This window comes from Eriocheir sinensis, chromosome 10 (assembly GCF_024679095.1).
Source record: "Eriocheir sinensis breed Jianghai 21 chromosome 10, ASM2467909v1, whole genome shotgun sequence".
Taxonomy (NCBI): domain Eukaryota; kingdom Metazoa; phylum Arthropoda; class Malacostraca; order Decapoda; family Varunidae; genus Eriocheir; species Eriocheir sinensis.
This window is the reverse complement of record NC_066518.1, coordinates 20438079-20463424: the sequence shown is the minus strand read 5'-3', so window position 1 is coordinate 20463424 and position 25346 is coordinate 20438079. Positions and strand designations below refer to the sequence as shown.

General features: G+C 41.9%; 1 protein-coding gene across 8 annotated transcripts in view; it reads left to right on the top strand.

Moving 5' to 3' along the window:
• The first annotated feature begins 728 nt into the window (after positions 1-728).
• Positions 729-25346, top strand: part of LOC126996676 (mitochondrial nicotinamide adenine dinucleotide transporter SLC25A51-like) — a 68138-nt gene continuing 43520 nt past the window's right edge. For 5 of the 8 annotated variants that reach the window (XR_007751340.1, XM_050857411.1, XM_050857415.1 and 2 more), the window contains exons 1-4: positions 738-897; positions 1204-1446; positions 3039-3164; positions 13742-13792. Coding sequence is in view for 2 of the 8 variants with exons in the window: in XM_050857415.1 (XP_050713372.1) it covers positions 13790-13792 (3 nt within the window). In the remaining 6 variants the exon portion in view is untranslated. Of the gene's footprint in view, positions 898-1127; positions 1447-3038; positions 3165-13741; positions 13793-25346 lie in introns of those variants that run through there. The other 3 variants (XM_050857413.1, XM_050857416.1, XM_050857412.1) reach the window with 3 other exon arrangements.

The window sequence follows — 25346 nt, the reverse complement described above, 5'->3', positions numbered from 1 at the left end:
GCGAGGGAGCACGAGCTTAGCCTAATGGCGGCCCGTAGCAGGATGCCGAGAGACCGACTCTATCGGCGATCGAAATCTAGCCGGCCGAGTCGGTCCGCCGACGAAGACTGGCGTGTCTCTGAAGATCGAGGTACCCCGCTCGCTGAGTGGGTTACGGGAAGCTCGCCCAACAGGCCTAGTCGCCGCACTACATATACCTATACCTCGTTGTCTTAGCTATGTTTCTGCTGCTGTTTCGAAATAAGACGATTTTTTTTTTTTTTTTACGTCATGGCCTATTGCGCCGGTAGGCTTCTTCCCGGTGGATCCTGATGGTCGGCCCAAGGCTTCTTCCCGGTGGGGCCTGATGGTCGGCCCAGCCCGTTTTGGCGCAGGCGATCGAGTGTTTATAGTGGCGCCATCTTGCATTTAATTTCATAAGGCAATAACTTATCTATAAATAACACACTTTTTTAATATAAGCCAAAAAAATACGTAACAATCCTACCTAAACAGACAACATCCATCACCACATTCGCTATGCGGCTACGTGTTTCCTAAAGTCAGACTTTTACACCGCAAGTTTTCTATAGACATTCGATCTTAAAAATCTCAAATTCAAATTTAGTTTCTTCTAGAGAAATTCACCTGTCTTAATTGGGTAATGGAACGTCACAGCACCGTGTGTGCGTCATGCGTAGGGAAGGTGTGCTGTTCATTACCTCATCATGTAATTCTCACTGGCCGGGGCCACACCACCAGCCCAGGAAATGTTATCACCCTGCCTACATGACAGTTCTCACGTAGTACATACATCGTGCTTACTTACCGACAGGAACACGTTAGATAATTTTACTCGTCATGTGTATCCCACTCCTGTTAGTTTCATTGTTTGGTATGGTGTGGCGGCATTGTCTGGTAAGGCAGCACGTAGCTGAGCTATAGGGCATAGGTATAGTGAGAGGGCTGGGTCAGGGCATTGCTCGGTTATATACTGCTGTTTCGGAGTCGGTTCTTGTCTCGGCGTAATCACTCACATCATAATCATATTATATCATAATTTTGCGGGTTTTTTTTTAAAGCAGTCGTGTTTATTGACAGTATCGTAAAGCAACATTTCTTGAATTTCTTGTATGGATAGGTGAGCAGCAGACGTGCACCACAGGGGTACACCTTTCGGCTGTGCTCTGTGCCGACCCATTTTCATTTGCTTTTGTGTTTCAGTGATTCATGAGTGGCTGTCGTACGGTGCAGACTATATAAGATCTTTGTTCCGGGTCTCAAGCAATATTTCAAAGCCACGAGTAAGTAAAGTGTAGTGTTGGAGGTGGAAGAGCAGTGGCAGCAGCCGACGCGGGTTACACTTACAGCTGATCGGGACGGGACGGCCTCTCCCTCCTCCCTCACACTCCCACGACAAATATCACACAACAGCTGACTCCAGTGGCCCAGGAGTGTGCCGACTATGTGAGTAGATGCCCTGGTATTGTACGTTTTTGTCTTGAAGTGATGACGCCACCGACGTCTTATCCACTATGGCTAGTAGTAGTAAATATTATCTGTGACTGAACCGTGAGCTCGGTCCTCACCTCATAACTACATCAAGAAGCGGATGAGTGGCATGGACGTAGCTACTCAGTTTACATATTTATTCCTCATTAAAAGTAGAGTCACGTGCCCGGATATTAACTTGCCAGGGCTGTGGTGTTGTCAATCGTATTTCTTACTGTGGCAGACTGATGCTGATGCCGCCCTTTAGTCTTGCAGTGCATCATGATATGAATCAGGTTTTAGCCGTTGTTTAAAGAGTGAAAGTGGAGAATGTTTTGCTATTTACATTCAGCATCACAGGTCATTGACACCTGACTGTAATATCTATTAATTGTCTTTGTCAGTTTGGGGCAAGGAAATGGGGTCAAGCATGCCATGGCATATGTGCATGCCCTTGCCAAGCCCTGATTATTTTTCAGTATAGTTCAAATAATTAAGATAAAAAAAGGTAATACTTTATAAGCAGTCCGCCCAAGACAAGCCTGGGGAACTGTGAGGAACCAGGGTTTGGGGGAAAGCCAAAATCATTGAAAAATAGGCTTCCAAAATTTCCCTAGAAAAATCCCTAAATGAAGGAAAATTCCCTAGTCTCAAAAGTAAGGAAAGTACTAACTTTAAAACCTAACAGCCCCCCTCATCCCCTGCTTCAAAGGGGCTTGCCTTGGACCCACATGTATGATGTGCCGGAAAATCTTTTTTTTTTGTGGGGAGCTTATTTAAACTACTCTAACCGAACTTTATGACCCCCTTCCTAACCAAGGGGGGCTGTGCCCCCCCCTGGACCCCCCCATGTAGGGAATTTTCCTAAATTTAGGGATTTTTCTAGGGAAATTTTGGAAGTGGGGGGCTCCAGGGGGGGGGCGCAGCCCCTCCTTGGTTAGGAGGGGGTCAAGGGGGGCGAAGCCCCCTCGTTAGCAGGTCGTAAAGTTTGGTTGGAGTAGTTTAAATATGCTCCCCACCAAAAAAAAAAAAAAAAATTCCAGCGCATCATACATGTGGGGGGTCCAGAGGGGGGCGCAGCCCCCCTTAGTTAGCAGGGGGGCGAGGGGGGCTGTTAGGTTATAAAGTTAGTACTTTCCTTACTTTCGAGACTAGGGAATTTTCCTTCATTTAGGGATTTTTCTCTGGAAATTTTGGAAGCCTATTTTTCAGTGATTTTGGCTTCCCCCCACAAATCCCGGTTCCCCACAGTTCCCCAGGCTTGTCTTGGGGGGTAGGGGGGGCTGGAGTGGCGAAGGGGGAGGTGGACTTCTTATAAAGTATTGCTTAAAAAAAAACTTAATCTTCATTGAGAAATAGATTAACTACTGATAATACAATAAGGAAAGATGTTATAGTATTTATCTGTAAAAAAATGCACTTGCATTATCTTATTCTGACCTTAGAAAACATGATGTTTGAATTTATATCAGGGATGACATTAAGGTTGGTAGAACCTTTAATGATCATCCCAACACAGTTTGGGTATGTTTGCCAGATTTTGGTATTACTGTTTTGGTTGTTTTCAGATGCTTTCAAGTCACTCCGGCCCCTAGTTGCTCCGGCCCCAACCCTGGTCACTCCAGCCCCAACCCTGGTCATTCCGGCCTCCGACCCTGGTCACTCCGGCCTCCTTGTCTACATATGAAACTATGGTAAGCACTGCTTAAACAACATTGATGGAAAGTAACATTCTTCTCTGTTGTAACATTGTTTATTTTTAACCGTTGCCAACACGACTTTAAGATTGGTTAAGAGGAGCATTAGGAAAGTCATCAATTACTGCTAAACCATTAAAGAAAACACTAATAAAAATGCTGAAAATACATAAAACAGTCATGATTCATTGTATTCGGCACAAAATAGGAACAGGAAAATAGAAATTGGTTCTTACTTTACTGTTTTAAGTCAACAACAAAATCACATGATTAAACCTAAAACAATAATAATAATAATGTAAAGAGTATTGAAAATACAGATAAAACACTCAAGCAAAAGCAAACTAAAGAAATTAAGTGGTTGGTCCACTCAGTCAGGAGCAAGCTTTCAGCAATTGGTCAGTTGTAATCCTATGTTGCTCGTACTTTTTCCACAAATTGAAGATGCGACCTTGCACAGAACGATATTTCCGTCGTTGATAACGTGACAGCTTGCCGTCCTTGACCAGCTGCACCTGAATATATTCGTTCTTGGCTTCTTTGTAGGAGTATAAGTACATAGAGAGGAATGTGCCCGTTGCCTGCACTACCATTTGATTTCCCATGATTTTCTACGTCATTATTAGTGCGCGTGCTCTCGCCAAAAACAGTCCATTCACTTGGCGACCACAGTCCATGTATCCCAGTTTCTTCTATGTACATTAGCAAGTCTTTGATGGGCCCAGCAGGCGCACAGGATTCTAAATAACGAAACGTCTGTTCAATATGTTCCTACCGTTACCGTTGATGAGGTTTCAGGCCCTGCTCCGCCGCTGATGCAGTGCTCTCGAGGGCCATCAACAATTACAACGTTAGCCTCAATAATAGTCGTCGATGCACTTATTCTCAAACACCGTAGTGAGTGAGTGTCTTAATTTCTTTCACGAATAATATCACATATAACCATTCGTTCAGTTTTCATGCCTAATATTTTCATAATAGTATCACAATTAAATATCCAACAATTATTTCCCACACACTGAACATCCATCACACGATTTATTGTTGAGTACAGACACTAATTAATAGCCATGATGGGTCATGTTACGAATTCTCTCAATTTCAGCCTGGAGAACTACACAACACTTGTCATTTGCTGAGTGGTTGATTTCAGGCTTCTTGTACCTCACAGTTTATGCATTTCTTCTCAGCCATGGTGCACTCCTGTGACTTATGATTGCCAGCGCATTTGAAACAATTTTGGGCGTCTCCATTGGTTTTGGCAGTACAGTTGGCCTCAAGATGGCTGGCTGTATCTCTGACATTGATAGCATATAATTGTATGGTATCTGTCTCTTACTGTGTATATTCCCCATTCTAGTTTTAACTTGTCGTGATTCTTGTGAATCAGCTCTCTTATAGTTGGATCACACCTCAGAATGTAATGCATCATTGCCGCCAGCCGCAGGCTTACTTAAAACCAGCTCAATCTTATCTTCAACACCCTCAATTGCGTGTAAGAACTCATTGCGGTCTAAGATGGTCTCCTTTATCTTTTCCTTGGTCTCCTCTTTTTGCACATTGCATATCATGATCTTTGATTTCATCTTTCCAACACTCTTGGTACTAATTTCCTCAACAGACTACAATTTTTTAGCAGCCTCAGCCCTTGTGTTCTCATTATCAAAGTTCATGACAATATTACCTCCATTAGTGAATCTTGAATCAGTTATTTGAATGCCATTCAATGCCTGGGAGACTGCATGCTTCATTTCTATTGCCTTCTTTTCCTGTGTAGAAGCCTTCACGACCAGAATATTCTTCTTGACATTCCTGTCTTTCTTCGCCACCTCAGCCCAACTCACCGCCTTGTCAGCAGCAAGGGCCTCAGCAACTGACCCCAGGCCCTCCTGCATCTTCTCAGCCCTTGATTCAACTTCATCTTTTACCACAAATATTTCTTTAGATAATTCTTGTTTGAATTCATCCAATTTCTCCACAATTTTGGTAGCCAGAGATGCTTTATGGAGGCATGGGTTGCAAATCCAATTAATTTTATGTATATTCTTTTGCTTAATTCCAGACAAATGAGCACACTTCACATGACACCATTCAGGGCACAAACAGCATCCAATCCATTTCTCACCTGTGAAATCCTTACAAACGTAACACAAATCCATCGCGCCCTTGACTTTGCCAGCCATGTCGACACAGCACTCTCCACATAGAGCAAGACACAATACATCCGATCACGGCCATGACTACTCACTCACCTCTCCTCTGGGAGAAACAGGAGGGCCATTAACTGCCGTATATAATCTTGTGTGGGACGATGTTTGACATAAGGCACGGCAAGTCCTAGTAACTGTACCTTTCTCCAGATTGTTTGATTCCAGTGGAACACACAGCCTTGCAATTTAGCTACCGGGAACAGAGTTCGGCCCAGAGTCAGCACAGTGTGAACAGGGCCTAAAGTAGAAATGCAAAAATTTGGAGCTATGCGACTAATGTAGAATCACTTAGGTTTAAGGACAGACCACCTAGTCTGGACCATAGGGTCTGTGTGGTCTGAATTTCTATGTAAATCTCTCTCTCTCTCTCTCCCCCCCCCCCCTCTCTCTCTCTCTCTCTCTCTCCCTCACACTCACTCTCTCACTCTCTCTCTCCCCCCCCCCCCCCCCCTCTCTCATATTGACTGGGTGACACTGTCAGGTACAGAAGGCGAGTCACATAGAATGATCGAATTTTTTGAAGAAAATTATCTAAACCAAATGGTTTCTGAACCAACTCGACAAAATAACATACTAGACCTTGTTATAACGACCCAAGATAACCTAGTCAGTAATGTCACAGTTGGAGAACACCTCGGTTCTTGTGATCATAAATTAGTGCGCGTCGACATTAACCCATGTGTGTCGGGTGACGGGAATTCCCGCTCGGGCGGAAAGCGTCAGGTGGCGGGAGTTCCCGCCATCCGACTCGCTCGACTTGGCCAAAAATAGCACCTCCTCCCAACATCATATCTCTGCCGTACTGCAACCTAGACACTTCAAATTTATTTCATCATGGAGAGGAAGGATTGGCGATGAAAAAACAGTATAAATTATTATGTTTTCTTTTGAAATTGCCACATGGGGCAGTGATGAAAGACACCTATTTTTCAAAATCTATCAACACCGCCCGCGCGCTGCGAGGGCGACAATAGTCCTCTAGCCCGACGCTTATGGGTTAAAGCTCAAACATCAGTGACTGAAAATAAAGTAAAGGTGCCCAATTTAAAAAGAGCTAACTTCGTAGAAATCCGACGAAAACTAATAGAAATGCAACTATCAGATGACGGTAGTGTAGAGGATACCAGGCTAAGCTTTAAAAATCATTTACTCACTCAGCAGAACACATTCGTCCCTTTGTGTGAGAAGCGAAGTAACACTAATAAAAGCCCACCTTGGTTTAATAGCGAAATTAAACACTCAGTCAAGGAGAGAAAATTGTTTTACAGGCTAAAGAAAGAGCAAAGGACGCCCGAAAACATTAGACTGTATCATGATGCCAGGCGACGAGTAAAAAGATTAGTACGTCAAGCAAAGCGTAGATATGAAGAAACTATTGCAGCCAACTGTAAAAATAATCCAAAATCCTTCTTCATTTACATAAACAACAGAAAGGCGATCAGAAGTGGAATTGGACCCTTAACAAACAGCGACGGTGCACTAGTGACTGACAGCCAACACGTTGCAAACCTATTAAACAATTACTTTTCCTCGGTGTTTAATACTAACAGTCCTCCCACCACTACCACCAACACCAGTACTAATATAAATCCCGAGCATGCATTGCCTAACTTTGAAATAACATCCGATAAAGTCCTTAAAGCCCTCCAATCACTTAAAACAAATAAAAGTCCTGGACCTGACAAAGTATATCCTACACTGCTCAAAGAAACAAAGAGCGAAATACTCTCCTTACTCACAACCGTATTCAATATGTCCTTGCGACATGGAATCGTCCCTTCGGATTGGAAAAAGGCTAATGTGACACAGATTTTTAAGAAAGGAGACAAAAAATTACCAGGTAATTACAGGCCCATTAGTCTAACTTCGATTGTAGGTAAGCTACTTGAGAGCATAATTAGAGACAAAATTGTGAGTTACCTTGAAAGCCGCTCATTAATTGGGGACTCACAACATGGCTTCCTTAACAAAAGATCCTGCCTTTCTAACCTATTGACCTTTTATAACGACCTCTTCACAGTTTAAGACGCAACCAAATCACTGGACATAGTCTATCTTGATTTCCAGAAAGCGTTTGATAAAGTCCCACATCACAAATTACTTTATAAATCAAAGCAAATAGGTATTGACCTTCCACTTCCTTACCTCAAACCCTTCTGCTTACTCTGTCAAACTGTTCTCTCCATTGGGCTCCTCCGATCACAATCTTATTTCTGTATCCTGTCCTATCGCTCCTGTACACCCTCTGGACCCACCGAAGAGGCGATGCTTCTGGCATTTTGCTTCAGCTCGGTGGGACGACGTGAGGATGTACTTTTCCGATTTCTTGCGGAATGATTATTGCTTCCAGGATAGAGACCCCTCTGTGTGTGCTCAGTGCATCACAGAGGTGATTGTCTCTGGAATGGAGGCATACATTCCACATACTTTCTCTACTCCTCACGCTAAAAAGCCTTGGTTTAATCACGCTTGTTCTCGTGCTGTCAAAGATAGAGAGGCAGCTCACAAAAGGTACCAGAGCCTTCGAACTAATGCTAACCATGAACTTTACATTTCTGCCCAGAATTGTGCCAAATCTATTCTCCAACTAACCAAAAACTCTTTCATTAATAGAAAATGCCAAAACCTTGCTTTCTCTAACTCTTCCCGTGACTTCTAGCATCTAGCCAAAAACATCTCCTCCAACTTCATTTCTTCATCCTTCCCTCCACTCCTCAGTCCTGACGGCAACACTGCCGTCTCCTCTGTCTCTAAGGCTGAACTCTTCTCTCAGACTTTTTCTAAAAACTCCACTCTGGACGATTCTAGGCATATTCCTCCTACTCATCCCCCCTCTGACTCTTTTATGCCTGTTATAAAGATTCTTCAAAATGATGTTTTCTATGCCCTCTCTGGCCTCAATCCTCAGAAGGCTTATGGACCTGATGGAGTGCCTCCTATTGTCCTTAAAAACTGTGCCTCCGTGCTGTCACCCTGCCTGGTCAAACTCTTTCGCCTCTGCATGTCAACATCTACCTTTCCTTCCTGCTGGAAGTATGCCTGTGCCTATGAAGGGTGACCGTTCCAATCCCTCAAACTACCATCCTTTAGATTTACTTTCTTGTCTATCTAAAGCTTTTGAATCAATCCTTATCCGGAAGATTCAAAAGCACCTTTCCACTTCTGACCTATCACCAGTATGGGTTCTGCAAGGGGTGTTCTACTGGTGTCTGGTGATCTCCTAGCCTTCTTAACTGACTCTTGGTCATCCTCTCTTAGCCGTTTCGGTGAAACCTTTGCTATTGCGCCGGACATATCAAAGGCTTTTGATAGGGTCTGGCACAAATCTTTGCTTTCCAAACTGACCTCCTTCGGTTTCTATCCTTCTCTCTGTACCTTTATCTCCAGTTTCCTTTCTGACCGTTCTGTTTCTGCTGTGGTAGACAGTCACTGTTCTTCCTCTAAATCTATTAACAGTGGTGTCCCACAGGGTTCTGTCCTATCTTCCACTCTCTTTCTGTTGTTCATTGATGATCTTCTTTCCAAAACGAACTGTCCTATCCATTCTTACACTGATGACTTCACTCTGCATTACTCAACTTCTTTTAATAGAAGACCCACTCTACAGGAACTTAACGTTTCAAGGCTGGAGGCAACAGAACGCTTCAACGCCTCAAAAACACAGTTTCTCCACCTATCCACTCGACACAATCTTCCAAACAACTATCCCCTATTCTTTGACAACACTCGGCTATCATCTTTTTCAACACTAAACATCCTCGGTCTATCCTTAACTCAAAATCTCAACTGGAAACTTCATATCTCATCTCTTAATAAATCAGCTTCCTCGAGGCTGGGCGTTCTATACCGTCTCCACCAGTTCTTCTCCCCCGCACAGTTGCTATCCATTTACAGGGGCCTTGTCCGCCCTTGTATGGAGTATGCATCTCATGTGTGGGGGGGCTCCACTCACACAGCTCTCCTTGACAGAGTGGAGTCAAAGGCTCTTCGTCGCATCAGCTCTCCTCATACTGATAGTCTTCTACCTCTTAAATTCTGCCGCCATGTTGCCTCTCTTCCTATCTTCTATCAGTATTTTCATGCTGACTGCTCTTCTGAACTTGCTAACTGCATGCCTCCCCCCCTCCCACGGCCCCGCTGCACACGACTTTCTACTCATGCTCATCCCTGTACAGTCCAAACCCCTAATGCAAGAGTCAACCAGCATCTTCACTCTTTCATCCCTCACGCTGGTAGACTCTGGAACAATCTTCCTTCATCAGTATTTCCTCCTGCCTATGACTTGAACTCTTTCAAGAGGAGGGTATCAGGACACCTCTCCTCCTGAAATTGACCTCTCTTTTTGGCCACTCCTTTGACCTCTATCCAGGAGCAGTAAGTAGTGGGCTTTTTTATTTTTTTTTTTTTTTATGCCCTTGAACTGTCTCCTTAGCTGTAAAAAAAAAATATATATATATATATATATATATATATAGATATATATATATATATATATATATATATATATATATATATATATATATATATATATATATATATATATATATATATATATTGTGACTTTTTGAGCATGTGTCATGCCCCGGGAGTTTATTTTCTCTTTTTTCTATTTTCCAACACGTCCTCTGCTTGTATCGAAACACACGAGAAATTAAACAAGACAAGGTGAGGGTATTCGCCGGCTGCTTGGGATTGAATCCGCGACCAGCGTGACGGGAGAGCCACTCCTTACCGAGTCGGCCAAAGAGGTACCCCACTGGCTAAGTAGGTTATGGAAGGCTCGTTCATCAGGCATAGTCGCCGCACTACACGACTTTCCCCTCTATGTAGATTAATTTCTGTGTGTTGAGACCTTTAGACTGTGACCCATTTTGGTGCACTATTTCACAATGTCCCCGTAGAGACATACCTCCAACACTTCCCATTTTCTATTACCCTTGGAGCATGGGCCATCCTACCTGTTACCCCTTTTGGGAAACCCAACAGAACTGCAGGAGAGGATGCCCACCGCTATGCCACCACTGTCATGCCCCGGGAGTTTATTTTCTCTTTTTTCTATTTTCCTACACGTCCTCTTCGTGTATCGAAACACATGAGAAATTAATCAAGACAAGGTGAGGGTATTCGCCAGCTGCCTGGGATTGAACCCGCGACCAACGTGACAGGAGACCTACTCCTTACCGAGTCGGCCAAAGAGGTACACCACTGGCTAAGTGGGTTATGGGAGGCTCGTTCATTAGGCATAGTCGCTGCACTACACATTCATGTTTATCTATACTATTTGTGTATATTTCATGGTGGCAAAACTTACATTACTGGTTTAATTTTTACTAGTGACACAAATTTGTGACTGATTTTCACAATAGAATTTCACTCAAATAAGTGAATCAGACCCCACAGAAATATTACCAGTGTGTGTATGAATGAATACATAGATAAGCACATACTTTGATTTAACTCTAGGATGTCTTGTGGATCATTAATAAATAAAAACAAAATATCCGGATAGACTACTCTTTAGCCCACTACTGTCTCTCCTGGCACAAAAACAGTCCCTCCGCCAAGTTTGTGCCCCACATTTGCTGATGTTTGTTGTGCCTTTTATATGCCATGTGCAAGAACACCTATCATTTCTATAAAACTACACTGCACTGTTACCTTAGCTAATAGCTTTTACAGGGTGGGTAGATATATTGGAGCACATATTTGGGTTAGAGGTTTTGGTGCTTCTTTAGTATGCGGTCTACAGCAGTATTTGTTGTTTACCCCAGTCAGCACCAAGTGTGGTGTTACTTTAGTGTGCGATCTACTGGTCTGACCTGTCTCCAGAGACCTCATCTGATGTATTGTTACCTGTGTGCTCCTCACCTTACACCTGAATGACCTGACCTGTCTCCGGAGACCTTGGCTTGACCAGAGTTAATAACCTGACCACACCCCACGCATAGTAATCTACAAATCACAAATGCCACGCGTTACCGCCATATTACAGTGAACCACCAACAGCATTATGTAGATCCAGGAGCACACACAAGTTGAACGATCATGGTTGGATGCCGAAACAAAGATTTTAAAGACAATGAGAGGAGTCAGTAGTGAGCTTTTTCAGTCACACCTTGATCATATCTGTTGGAAAATACTCAGAAAAGACGCAGCTGATATGTTTGTGACATTCCTAAATGATAAAACAAAGTGTGTACCGTTTGAGGATCAAATGTTTTTTTTTTTTTTTTTTTTGACATATATACTGTTTAGCATTGTTCTATGATTATGTATTTTTTAACTTTGATATGCTATTAAGCATTTTTTATAGTTGTTTTGATTATTTTCATTAGTGTCATATAATAATAGAACCTTTAATCAGCACTATTCAGCTTGTTTTTCATTATCTTGCAGTATAAGGTGTCTGTAGTGAGGTAGACTGCATGCTGAATTGACAGGGCCCCACTATGAGGTTCTGGGCTCGCATGTTGATACTTAGGGGCCCGCAATTACTCACAGCACCAGGGCCCAATGGTAGCTTTATCTGGCGCTGTGAATTGTAAATATAGTAGTAGATCGCAAGCTAAAGTAGAAATGGCCGCATAGACTGCATACTAAAGTAGCACCAAGGTTTTATAGGTATCATACTTTTCTACTTTTCTATGTTATCTCAAGTATGATATTGATTTTTTTCTCATTTTAATGATACTGACACTGATCCCCAAATCATTGTTTTTGAATATCCTCTCCTCAAGCTTAAAGACCTATGTGAATATGGTCTACTGTGGTAATAAAGATGAAAGTGAGGTGGTGTCAGTAATAATTAAGGACCAAAATTACGTTTTCTCTTCCCCAGAATTCACATTTTATTACATCACCAGACCATAACATCTAAGCTAGACTATTGTGACACACTACTGTAATTTTAATTACATTTTTACCTTTGTTTGTAGATCGGCTGGATTTATGTATAAAAAAATGAGATTTTTTTCATTCAAGCTCTTGCTATTTTAATTTCAGTTTACATCCATAACATGCAGTTATTATTAAAGATGAATCTAATTTATGTAATTCAAAATAGCTAGTAATTCTTTTACCATCTATTTGTAAGTTATGAAACACTACAAGTTTATAATATGTGAAGAACCTCTAGTAATCTGACATGTCAAGTTTTATTTAATAGACAATCACGTTAGTATAGCAATTAACCCGTAAACTGCGCCAGACATCTCAAGATGCTATGAGTTAGACTGCGCCAGACATCTTAAGATGACACATGTTCCAAGGTGAATATTTATATTTCCCGCCATGCCAAAGTATACTCCAATGAACCTTGTGTGGCAACATCATCCCTCTTTCGCACCATGTAGTCACCATCGTCATATTAGTTGCTCTTTAGCAGCCATGGAGAATAGAATTATGTCATCTACTGATGCCAACCACTCTCATATAGCTCCTGCGGTCGTGACCGAGGGGGAGGCATGGGAAGGGGTAAAAAGAAAGTATTGGTAAAGAGAAAGATTGTAGTAGACAAATTTGAAAGAGACAGTGATTCAGCTTGCATTCAACCATCAGATTCAGCTGGTCTGAGGAAGCGTGGCAAGCGTGAGCATGCTTCTGGCGCGCAAGGTCAGACACACTGCCTCTCCAACAGTGCGGAAAGTTACTAGCTAGCCTAGTCACTCACTGACACCATCATCATTGTCCGATGATTCAGAGTGGCAGAAAGATGAGGAAAACTACAGTGGGGGTATAAGAGAAGACTCAGCTAATGAACTGAGTGAGGGAGGGGTGTCAGCTGGGATGGGAGAGGAGGGGGAGGTAGAGGGAGAACAAGAGCCTCAGAGACGGGAGACAATGCGTACTCCATTCGTCTGGTCTGATGGATCAGATTTTGTGCCAGACATTCATAACTTTGACAAGAATATTGCTGGTTTGACTAATGACTGGCCTCTTGATAATGATGCGCAAGAGGTTGATTATCGAAATTGACAAAGTGATGTTGATGTTTGTTGTAACTGAAATTAATAATTAGTGGCAAGAGAATGTTCAGACGTGACTGTGCCGTGTGTCATCTTCCCTCTGCTGCCGTCCAATCTATCTCGTCACTACCAGCGCAACCAAGGTCGCCTCATATCCGCAACCTTTATCCCGCCATCATTGCCACATTAAGTTTTTTTTTTTTTTTTTTTTTTTTTTTTTAACTATTTGGTGCTCAGCATGTCTCTCTTGGGTATTGTGATACTAAAAATTGTTTTCCACCAGGTTATTGTTTTGCCATTTATTGTGCACCCAGGAGCTATTCCCAAATCTTAATTGCACAGTTTATGGGTTAAGGCAAAATTAATTTAACTTGTCTTCAACAGTGTTTTTTTCTTGCAGGACACATTGACCAAGTAATGTTGCCTGGGAGCCGACTTCACCGTAGTTATGGTAACTAGCGGGATTTTCGCTTAGTGTGTAGCTAAGTAGTCTTTCTTGTAACTCTCACTGACATCCAGGGAAAGGGACTGTTCTATGCTGTCTTACTTTATTGGTACAGTGACACGGACATTTGTAGTGCATGTACTATATGTACTTTAAAGGATTATGGCCATGAAGATGTTTTGGTTAATATTCAGAATACACCCAATTCAAGTTAACTAACCTCCCCATCACTAAACCTGCATTTTGCCACTCGAAGCTTTCTTAAAATAACAGTCTCTGTTTGTATGACTAATGCCCTTCTCCCTCACAAGAACTTTCCTAAAGGGTTATGACCATGGCAGAACTGTCAAAAGCTTTCCCTATTCTGGCACTCCCTCTGAGCTTACTCAATCCCTCACCTACCAACTCTCTTCAGTACTCATCCACTCCTAACCCTTTCATATACCAATGATGGACAAAAAGCAGTCGTCAGCCTCTGAGGCTCAGACGTACCAATGACGGTTTTGGCTGTCATTGAACGAAATATTTAAAATAGAAATTTAAAGGCCACCATGAGTTGGGTGACAGGGTAATGATAGAGAGCAATGATGGGGGACACTGCCCAGCCAGTGAGAGGAGCTTAGCCTACCCTCACCAGTCCTGTGTTAACTTGTTGGGTCAGAAGCTGTGCATAAAGTGCCTCATGTTTCCGCATAGGCCCCACAGTATATTTTTTCTGAATTTTTATGTCTATGTAGTTCGTGTGTGAAGAATAGAAAATGCCAAAAGCAAAGAAGTAATTTTTATTCAAGGGCAAGGATTCCACTAATGTTAGTGGTAAGACTGGAGAGTCTGCTTCCTCTTTCTCAGATGAAACTGAAGAGCCTTCTACCTCACACAGTTTCTTTGATCAATATGTACAACACCTTACACACTGGGAAAAGAAAACCTTTGCACTTAAAAAATAAATAAAATGATTGAGCTTATGTATGATATACCAATGAGTGATATAAGTGAGGGTGATGAGATTGAGGATGAGTATCATAGGCGGTGGCTGAGTGGTAGCGTGCTGGGCCCACATTCACCGCGTGATGGACGACGCAGGTTCAAATCCACACGCTACCACCTCGGATTTTTCAGTCACCGTCGAGTGGCTTAAAACTACCCATATGCTGTCCTGAAGACTCATCAACCCAGACTCTAGAGGAAGCCATCCAAGTGAATCAAGAACGAGTTCCGGGGGGGCAGCATGAATCAAGAGAAGATGGCGCCACTATAAACACTTGACTGTGCCATTACGGGCTGGGGCCGACTACCATCCAGGCCCCTCAAGAGAACCTACCGGCGCAATAGGTGTACACTTAAAAAAATAATAATAATTAAATAAATAAATAAATAAAACTGAAGCTGAGATAAGCATGAGTGAAGCTCTGACTGGTGATAGTAAGGGTGAAAGTGATGAAATTTCAATGCCCTTTACTAGTTGTGGGGAGCTTGGGAAAGAACATGTGTCATGGAGGTCAAGGTTCATGCACTAAGTTGCATTGTTGGAGTGCCAAAAACTAAAAACGGTATGTTTTTCTGCAGTATTACTGGTCTTTACAGTAATGGAAGCAGCTCAAGGGCAAAAATAAATGAAAACAAAAGAGCCTGATAAGCTGGTCGGTTTAGGATGAAGTGTTTTGATGTTCCTCTCTTGAAAGAGGTCAAATTATAGGCAGGAGATTATACAGACAAAGGAAGGCTTTTCCAGAGTTTACCATTGACAAGGATGGAAGGATGAAGATGCTGGTCAACTCGTGCACAAGAGATTTGGACAATATAGGGATGAGCTAGAGTAGAAAGTTAAGTGCAGCAGGGATGCAGGAGGGGGCGGGGGGGAGGCATGCAGTTAGCAAATTCAGAAGAGAAATCAGCATGAAAATATTGATAGAAGATTGAGAGGTAACATTGCAACAGAATTCAAGAGATACAAGACTGTCAGTGAGAGGAGGGGAGTTGATACTACGAAGACCCTTTGACCCGACTATGTCCAAATGGGCTATGTGTGTGAAGCCCCCCAAACATAAGATGTATACTCCATGCGAGGGCAGACAATGCCCTGAGAAGAATGGGTGGATATAAATGAGTCAAAGTACAATACATTATACATCGTTGGAAAAGAAAATTTATTCAACTATGTTATGAAGTAAAAAAAATTACTATCTTGAACAATTTTTCAACTTTTTATTGTTGTATGCATCTTTTTACATGTCAGCTAACTAACACCCATTTTTTTGCATTTCATTTTGCCTAAATTATTTTTTGTACAGAGTATATATGGCAACGTACAATTACTAAGCCTTAGAAGACTAAAGCCACCTCTTCAGGATTATTAATAACTGTGTTACAAGTAGTGGAACTAAAACAACTCTACACAACTGGTTGCACACGGCTTCAACTAAAGTTACATGTAACTCCCGTTTTTTGTAAACATCTCTGACATGAGAGGGTTAATCCTTTTCATTGGTAGTCTCCCCCTTACACCCCCGCCCTCAATTCTACCCTCATAATTATACTCTTCACAAAGTCATCCTCATTTATTTTCGTCACATGTCCAAACCATCTCAGAGCACTACGCTTCACCCATTCAACCACCCCATAAGCCACACCCCTTGCTGTTACACCCATACCAAGTCTCCCATACATGCTTACATTGCTTTTTCCATTCCATCCTTGCACACCATATGCTCCTCTTATGTAGCTGATTTTCACTGCACATATTCAGGATTGCTTTATTACATTCCACATCTACGTTTATGATCCATTTGACAGTTGAGAAGCTAAAACAATTTTTTATACCCTATTATACCCCAGTGCTTACACTTATTTTCATAACTCTCCAAACTACTTGTCACATGCCTGCCCTCCCTTGCTCTCTTATTCGCCTCTCCCTCCATGCTTCCATAGACTTCCATAGACAGTATGTCATTGCAAACCGAATAGTCTTCTCTCTTGCCCTCTCTAATACCATAACCTTACTCCTGCCAACATTAACTTCCAACTTTCTCAATTTTCTCCTACATCCACTGTCATATTCATCCACGATCCTCTGCAGTATCTTTTCACTTTATACTAACATCACTGTATTGTCCGTAAAAAGGCTTGCCACCAAAACCTTTTTCTGTACTCATTACTGTCAGCCTATTACCTAACTCCCCTACTCAGGCACTTGTATAAATATAAACGTCACGGTGACATCACACCTCTGTCTTACTCCTCTACCACAGCTCTCACTCAACTCCCCATTCATGTGTAGAGAGGCCCTCACATCCTTGTAACAAAACTTGATCCCTTCAAACTTCCTCCCACACCATATGAGGCGTCTAGTGCTCAAGGCGTGAACAAGCCTATTTTTGAGCTACAGGCCTTCAAAGTCAAGCATAGCAAAAACACAATAAAATACACACATAGCAATATCACCATACATCAATAGAAAGTTTTCAACTAGACAAATTCGATGGAGTCAGTGTTTGTGTGAAATTGTGTTAAATTATTATAAAAAACACAAACAAACACTTAAGGGTGTTTTTTTATTAATGCATGTTTATTATCCAATTTAATCCAAACTCAGAAAATTAAAAGACCATGATGTGACTACCAGCTAGTTTAAATTTCATAACAAAATTTCCATATTTAGGTGTTTTATGAGTTTTACCTGTGCTCTTCGCCCTTAGAGCCCTGATACAGCCCACTTCATACACTCTGCAGACAGGCAACAACACGCTACCCTCACCACCCAATTTTACGTTCACAAAGGGTAGCACAGTGCTTCCATCTAGCGAAAACCGGCGAAAACTCAAAATCCGCCATGTTGGCGTGTTCGCCCCTCGAGCTCTAGATGCCTCATATATCTTCAGAACATCCTGTAAGCGGGCTTTTTTTCTGCACTTTTTTTATGCCCTTGAGCTTCTTCCTTTCCTGTAAAAGAAAGGCCCTTCCTGTCAATTCTGTCATTTACCTTTCCCAAGTCCATGTCCTTGAAAGCAGCAAGCATCTTCCTAGCCATCTCTAGGTCTTTTCAACCTAAATTTTATCCACACATCATCTCCTCCTAAGATCCCCTGCTCGTCTCCAACACTTCTATCAGTTATTTCCATCATCTCATTAAAAACCCTTTCATAAACCTTTCCTGGTCCATTAACCCTTTCCTTGCGCGCAGTTTGGACGCGACTATCCCCTCAGGCGCAGTCGGGGAGCCCAATGGGGGGGTTCTTTTAACCTCTGTATCTCAAAAACTATTCATCACAGCTAAAAAACAAAAACATCACTGGAAAGAGGAGGTCCAGATCTATAGGAGTCGGTTATGTATGCCTCTCTTGCGAACGTACATGCACGTTCAGGGAGTGTTGAATGTTAACACTTATGTCGGTGCGTGCGGGATGATCAGCCATATTAAGGTAACTGCGGACATCTCTTTTTTAGACCCTGGTAAGGGAGTATTGCCAAATGCAATATTTACAACTATTTGGTCAAAGAATCAGTCAGGTGATAGGTGAAGCTATGCAAAAATGCCACTATATTGGGCAAGAACATCCACCAGTTACTTGTCCGTAGATTTGCCGCGCTGGGCTGATATGATTTTCCACCAAATTTAGTGAAGAACCCACTCAATTGGCAATCCTGTGTTGTGAGATTTAGTGTTGGAACACTCTCATACGCGGGAGATTTGAGTACGGCTGGAGCTCGCAGCGAGCATTTAGCACCACCAGCAAATACGCCTAACGCCTGCTGCAAGCGTTTAGCAATGAAAGGGTTAAGTAAACTTATTACCCTAAAGCTGAACCAATTTCCTTTATCTATCTATAGAGGCACAATGATTCCCTTTCTCCAGTCTTCTGGCACCTCACCCTGCCCCCAGTGTAGATTACATATCCTGCCAGGTCCCAGGGTAATTGGTTATTAACCTCCTCAGGCTCGAGGGACAGTGCAACGAAGATGAGCGCAGACGCCACTCTGATGTAGCATATTCCCACAACTTTACCTTTATAGCTACCACACAACAACACCCTCATATTTCAGCATTTCACCTGTTATACCATCAATGCCAGAGACTTTTCCTACTTTAACTTTTTTTGTTGTTATTGTTACAGCAAAGGAAGCCGCTCAAGGGAAAAAAAAGAAAACGATAATGGAAAAAAATGCCCACTCTTCACTGCCCCTATAAAAAAGAGTTTAGAAGAGTGCCCAAAAGAGATATCAATTTTGGGAGGAGAGGTGTCCCTTTACTTTCCTCTTGAAAGAGTTCAAATCATAGGCAGGAGGAAAGACAGATGAAGGAAGATTGTTCCAGAGTTTACCAGTGTAAGAGACGAAAGAGTGAAGATTCTGGTTAACTCTTGCATAAGGGATCTAGACAGTATAGGGATGAGCTTGAGCAGAAAGTCATGTTCAGTGGGGCTGCTGGAAGGGGGAAGCATGTAGTTAGCAAGTTCAAAAGAGCAGTCAGCGTGAAAATATCGATAGAAAGAGAGGCAACATGGCAGTAGAATTTAAGAGGTAGAAGACTGTCAGTATGAGGAGGGGAGTTGATGAAATGAAGAGCCTTAGATTCTACTCTGTCCAAGAGAGGTGTGTGTGTGGAGCCAATCCACACGAGATGCATACTCCATACGAAGGCAGACAAGGCCCCTGTATATGGACAGCATCTGGGAGGGGGGAAAGAACTGGCAGAGATGATACAGAATCCCCAACCTTGAGGAAGCTGATTTAGTGAGAGAGGAGATATGACGTTTCCAGACGAGATTTAGAGTTAAGGACAGACTTTGGCTTTCATCCTCTTTCACTGACCAGCCTGGTGAAAAAGCCTACAACTTTGCTCTCCTCAACGATCTAGAGCAGTTGGTTCAGCACCCTACACGTATTCCCGACCGTCTTGGAGACCGGCCCAACATACTAGACCTCTTCCTTACCTCTAACCCTTCTGCTTACTCTGTCAAACTGTTCTCTCCATTGGGCTCCTCCGATCACAACCTTATTTTTGTATCCTGTCCTGTCGCCCCTGTACATCCTCTGGACCCACCAAAGAGGCGATGCTTTTGGCACTTTGCTTCAGCTCGGTGGGACGACCTGAGGATGTACTTTTCCAATTTCCTGTGGAATGATTACTGCTTCCAGGAAAGAGATCCCTCTGTGTGTGCCCAGCACATCACAAAGGTGATTGCTTCTGGAATGGAGGCATACATTCCACGTACTTTCTCTACTCCCCATGCTAAAAAGCCTTGGTTTAATCACGCTTGTTCTTGTGCTGTCAAAGATAGAGAGGCAGCTCATAAAAGGTACCAGAGCCTTCGAACTCCCGCTAACCATGATCTTTACATTTCCGCCCAGAATTGTGCCAAATCTATTCTTCGACTTACCAAAACTCCTTTATCCATAACAAATGTCAACACCTTGCTTTCTCTAATTCTTCCAGAGACTTCTGGCACTTAGCCAAAAATATCTCCTTCCTCTTTCCTGCCTCTTCCTAGCCCAGACGGCAGTACTGCCATCTCATCTATCTCTAAGACTGAACTCCTCACGCAAACTTTCTGTAACAACTCCACTCTGGACGATTCTGGGCATATTCCTCCTACTCATCCCACCTCTGACTTCTTCATGCCTGTTATTAAGATTCTTAAGAATGATGTTTTCTATGCCTTCTCTGGCCTCAACTCTCAGAAGGCTTATGGACCTGATGGAGTGCCTCCTATTGCCCTTAAAAACTGTGCTTCCGTGCTGACACCCTGCCTGGTCAAACTCTTTCGCCTCTGCCTATCAACATCTACCTTTCCCTCCTGCTGGAAGTAGGCCTTCATACAGCCTGTGCCTAAGAAGGGTGACCATTCCAATCCCTCAAACTACTGCCCTATAGCTTTACTTTCCTGTCTATCTAAAGCTTTTGAATCAATCCTTAACCGGAAGATTCAAAAGCACCTTTCCACTTCTAACCTTCTATCTGATCACCAGTATGGGTTACACAAGGGGTGTGCTACTGGCGATCTTCTTGCTCTCTTAAGTGATTCTTCGTCATCCTCTCTTAGCAGTGGCGTACCCAGAAAATTTAAAAGGGGGGGGCCACCATATATATATATATATATATATATATATATATATATATATATATATATATATATATATATATATATATGTATATATATATATATATATATATATATATATATATATATATATATATATATATATATATATATATATATATATATATATATATATATATATATATATATATATATATATATATATATATATATATATATATATATATATATATATATATATATATATATATATATATATATATATATATATATATATATATATATATATAGGGATCCCATACAGCTTGAGAATTCGGGTCAGATCGCTAGGGTAAATTTATTATTTTTTATACACACATGCATTGATACATACATATACATACATTATACATTTTAGAAGTTTGTTGGTAGCATATAAGTACAACATAAATCTGGGAGCTTTAAATAATCTTAAAAGTACTAATTTTATGTTACGTGAGCAAACATTACTTTTAAAATCTTGTTCATTTCTGTAATTTGGACTGCAAAAATTTACCCTCGAAACAACACTACTTACTTTAGAACTACTTGTTCTGGTAAAAAAGTAATATACTGGCAAGGAAAAAAATGTTATATTCATATAACATGTATAATCTTCGTTTATACAGGCTGCTGCTGTAATACATATTTTTACAAGATATATGGAAACTAGGTCAGGTATTTTATGAATATAAAATAAAAATTAACTAGATGAATTAAATTAGTTACTGTTAACAACAATACATTGAAACTGGTTTACCTCAAATTTATGCGTCTGTTCTTACGTGCAAATTCATCAAGGGCTTCATGATCAAGATTTGTGTCACAATAGACAAAGTAAGGCCAGTCCATTTAAACGACTTTCACTCATTGCGTTCCTAAGGTATGTTTTAAGCAATTTAAGGGCACTAAAGGATTGCTCATTGGTGGAAGTGCTAACAGGTAGGGTTGAAAAAATTGCAATAAGGTGGAAAAATTTGGATATGTGCCCAATTTTTTGGCACATGCCAATGTCTCAACAACTTCCTTTGACCTCTCATGAGATTCACGACGCTTCCAATAACTCTGCCCCCGTAGATATTCATTTTCAACGAGATATGCATCGCCATTAAGAAATTTTCCATAAAATTTTATTTCCTCCTTCAGTTCACTAAAATCAGTATCAACTGAAAGAGAGGGAACAAGATTTCCCAACAAAAAACTCCTAATGTGTTTAGATGCAAACCTTTCCCTGAGTTGTGCTATAGCAGTGTCCGAAAATGGGAGAAAAATAGCTCTTCGATAGTACAGTGTACTCCTATGGAGTTGCTGTTGGAGGGTTAGCCTTAATTATGTTTCTGATGACCACTGATTGTTCAAGGCTTCTGGATGATATCTCTGTACCTTTCCTCAGCTTGGGCAAAAAGTTGGTTGAACTTATTTCCATCACGATAGGACTGAAATGCATCTATGCAGCTCTGTGTAGCTACACTTTCAAGAGCACCCATCAGTTCTTGTTGTGACCCCCGCAGCTTTTCTGGAAAGGGTTTAGTGACACTTAGAACTGAGGTGAGCACTTCCAAACTCATGAGAAAACTTGGGTCACTTATTGCTTTAGATTAAGCTTGGCTGCTGATTCTTCACCTGTGTTTTGCAGTAATTCTTAATCATTATTTCATTATTTACCTACCTGATTAACTGAATTATCCGGGGCATCAGCCGAGTCAGTGGTAACTTTCCTACACCAGATAGAGTACGTACATGAAGCGTTTTCTGGCATTTTGTGACCAAAGAGGAAATATGTAAAGAATGGAAAGGCACAAATCCCAAGCCTGCGTGAATTCAAGAAATGACACACGCTATGGAAAAAAAGTACTACATAAAAAGAAAGTGAAGTACTTCAATCATAATTTTCAGAAATTATAAGAATTTTTGGTCAGAAAATATTATACGAATAACATGAATAGGCTACGGCCCCGTGAGCCTACGTCGTCAATGAATGTTTCTCAAAAGAGATCACCTGCTCTTATTCAACTCAGCAGCTCCATTGTTCAGCCACTCAACACTGTCCACTGTCAAGAACAAAACGGTCATTAACCCCTTCGCGCCGGATGTTCAAAAAGCCCGCCTGGCTGATATGCGGTGTGCTCGGCCGTGCGCGGTAGCGCGCGGGAAACCTGAGCCGGCATGTATCTGCTTGTCGCCTTGTATCCCGTTGTATCCCGTATTTGCAAAGCAGCATACACGACAAGTCAACATACACCTGCTATGCATAATATAAATTGCGTCAACGCGAAATAAAGAAAGGGGAGAAAGGGGCAAGGGGGAAAGAAATAGAGAAAGCAGATGACTGTGTAGAGGAGAAAGAATGTCGAGAAATTATCAGCAAATACAACTCTGCTTTCATCAGTCAGAGAGCTGCCAGATACTCCTTGTCATCACAGACAATGTATGTGTGTACGTGTGTGTGTGTGTGTGTGTGTGTGTGTGTGTGTGTGTGAGAGAGAGAGAGAGAGAGAGAGATAGGCAAGGAGTGGTGGTGTTGGCACCTTGGTGTCTGGGAGAGAGAGAGAGAGGTGGGCGAGACGTGATGGTGTCGGCGCTTCAGTGTCTGAGAGAGAGAGAGAGAGAGAGAGAGAGAGACAGCCAATGAGACTTCCTAATTTTAGACACAAGGCGGGAAGAAGGCGGTGCATACTGTAGCTCATTTTTTGTCATTGGTGGGAACAAGGATGGTGGGAGGAGCAATAGGATTTCAAGGATTTAGGGATTTAGGGGTCTTAGTGAGCTCTGATCTCCGTCCGAGGGCACATTGGATTCAAGCTAGAAATCGAGCAAACAGGGTACTGGGATTCATTTCAAGTCTTCCTCAAACTATATTTAACATCAGTTAGACCTAATCTTGATTATTCGGTTCAGTTCTGGTCACCTTACCATAGGATGGATATCAAAATGTTAGAATCGGTACTGAGAAGAATGACTAAGATGATTCAGGGGTTAAGCAACTTGCCATACAAGGAAAGACTAAACAATCAAACTTGCTTTCTCTAGAAAGGGAAGACATGATCGAGGTTTATAAATGGATGAAGGGCTTTAATAAGGGAGACATTCATAAGGTTTTGTTGGTAAGAGAAGACACAAAGTAACGGGTTTAAACTGGATAAATTCAGATTCAACAGGGACATAGGCAAAAATTGGTTTACTAACAGGGTGGTGGATGAGCGGAATAGGATTAGCAGTCATGTGGTGAGTGCCAATACAATTGTCACATTCAAAAATAGACTAGATAAATTCATGGACAGCGATATTAGGTGGGGTTAGAATCATGGGAGCTTAGGGCCTCTTGTAGACTCCTGCGTTCTTATGTTCTTATGTTCTTATGACAGCATACGGCATCTTTACTTAGTAACCAACACAAAGTATGGGACAACTTAATAGAAGAAGAAACAGAATAGAAATATGACGCCTACGTAGGCGTCATCGTATATGCTACTGGGGCTTCATGATGCCTATGTAGGCGTCATCGTATTGAAAGGGTTAAAGGTGGTAATTCAGCGGCAAAGGTCAACCTTACAGGTCCCATATGCGTCTCGCGTCGCCTGCCACTCTCCCCGTCATAATACAGAAGCACATTACATACTCACCACTGTCACCAGACAAGTTCGCTTGCTGCCTCTACAGTATAATTAAATAGTCCTCCAATCACTTTGACTACACCTTACACCTAAAATCAAGTAAATCTGAGAGGCAAGGAGAGAAGGCACACTTACGACTTTCGTGCTCTCTCTCTCTCTGCCAGAGCCATCCCAATCTCATATTCCTCTTCTTCCTGTCTCCCTGCTCCCACTACAAACACCCCTCAGCCAGTTGACAGCTTGACATCGCACTCTACACACAATTTTATGAACGCATCATTTAACACCTTACTTTTTTTTCACTCAGGGCACACCTTATATCCTTCCATTAACTCAAAACAAAACCAAAGGGGAAATAACTCAGTCAGTCGGTGCCACTGAGCTCTTAACTCCACACACGCACACACACACACACACACACACACACACACACACACACACACATTCGTAATCATAATACTAATATACATATTCCTATTATTTTCCTGTAACATTTATTTATTCATTATTATTTTTCTTTGCAAAAGGGGGGCCCATGGCCCCATGCCCCCCCCCTCGGTACGCCACTGTCTCTTAGCCATTTCGGTGAAACTTTCTCAGTTGCGTTAGACATATCGAAAGCCTTTGATAGGGTCTGGCACAAGTCTTTGCTTTCTAAACTTTCTAAACTCTCAGATTCTATCCCTCTCTCTGTTCCTTTATCTCCAGTTTCCTTTCCAGCCGTTCTATCTCTGCTGTGGTAGACGGTCACTGTTCTACCCCTAAACCTATCAACAGTGGTGTTCCACAGGGCTCTGTTCTATCACCCACTCTCTTCCTATTATTCATCAATGATCTTTCCATAACAAACTGTCCTATCCACTCATACGC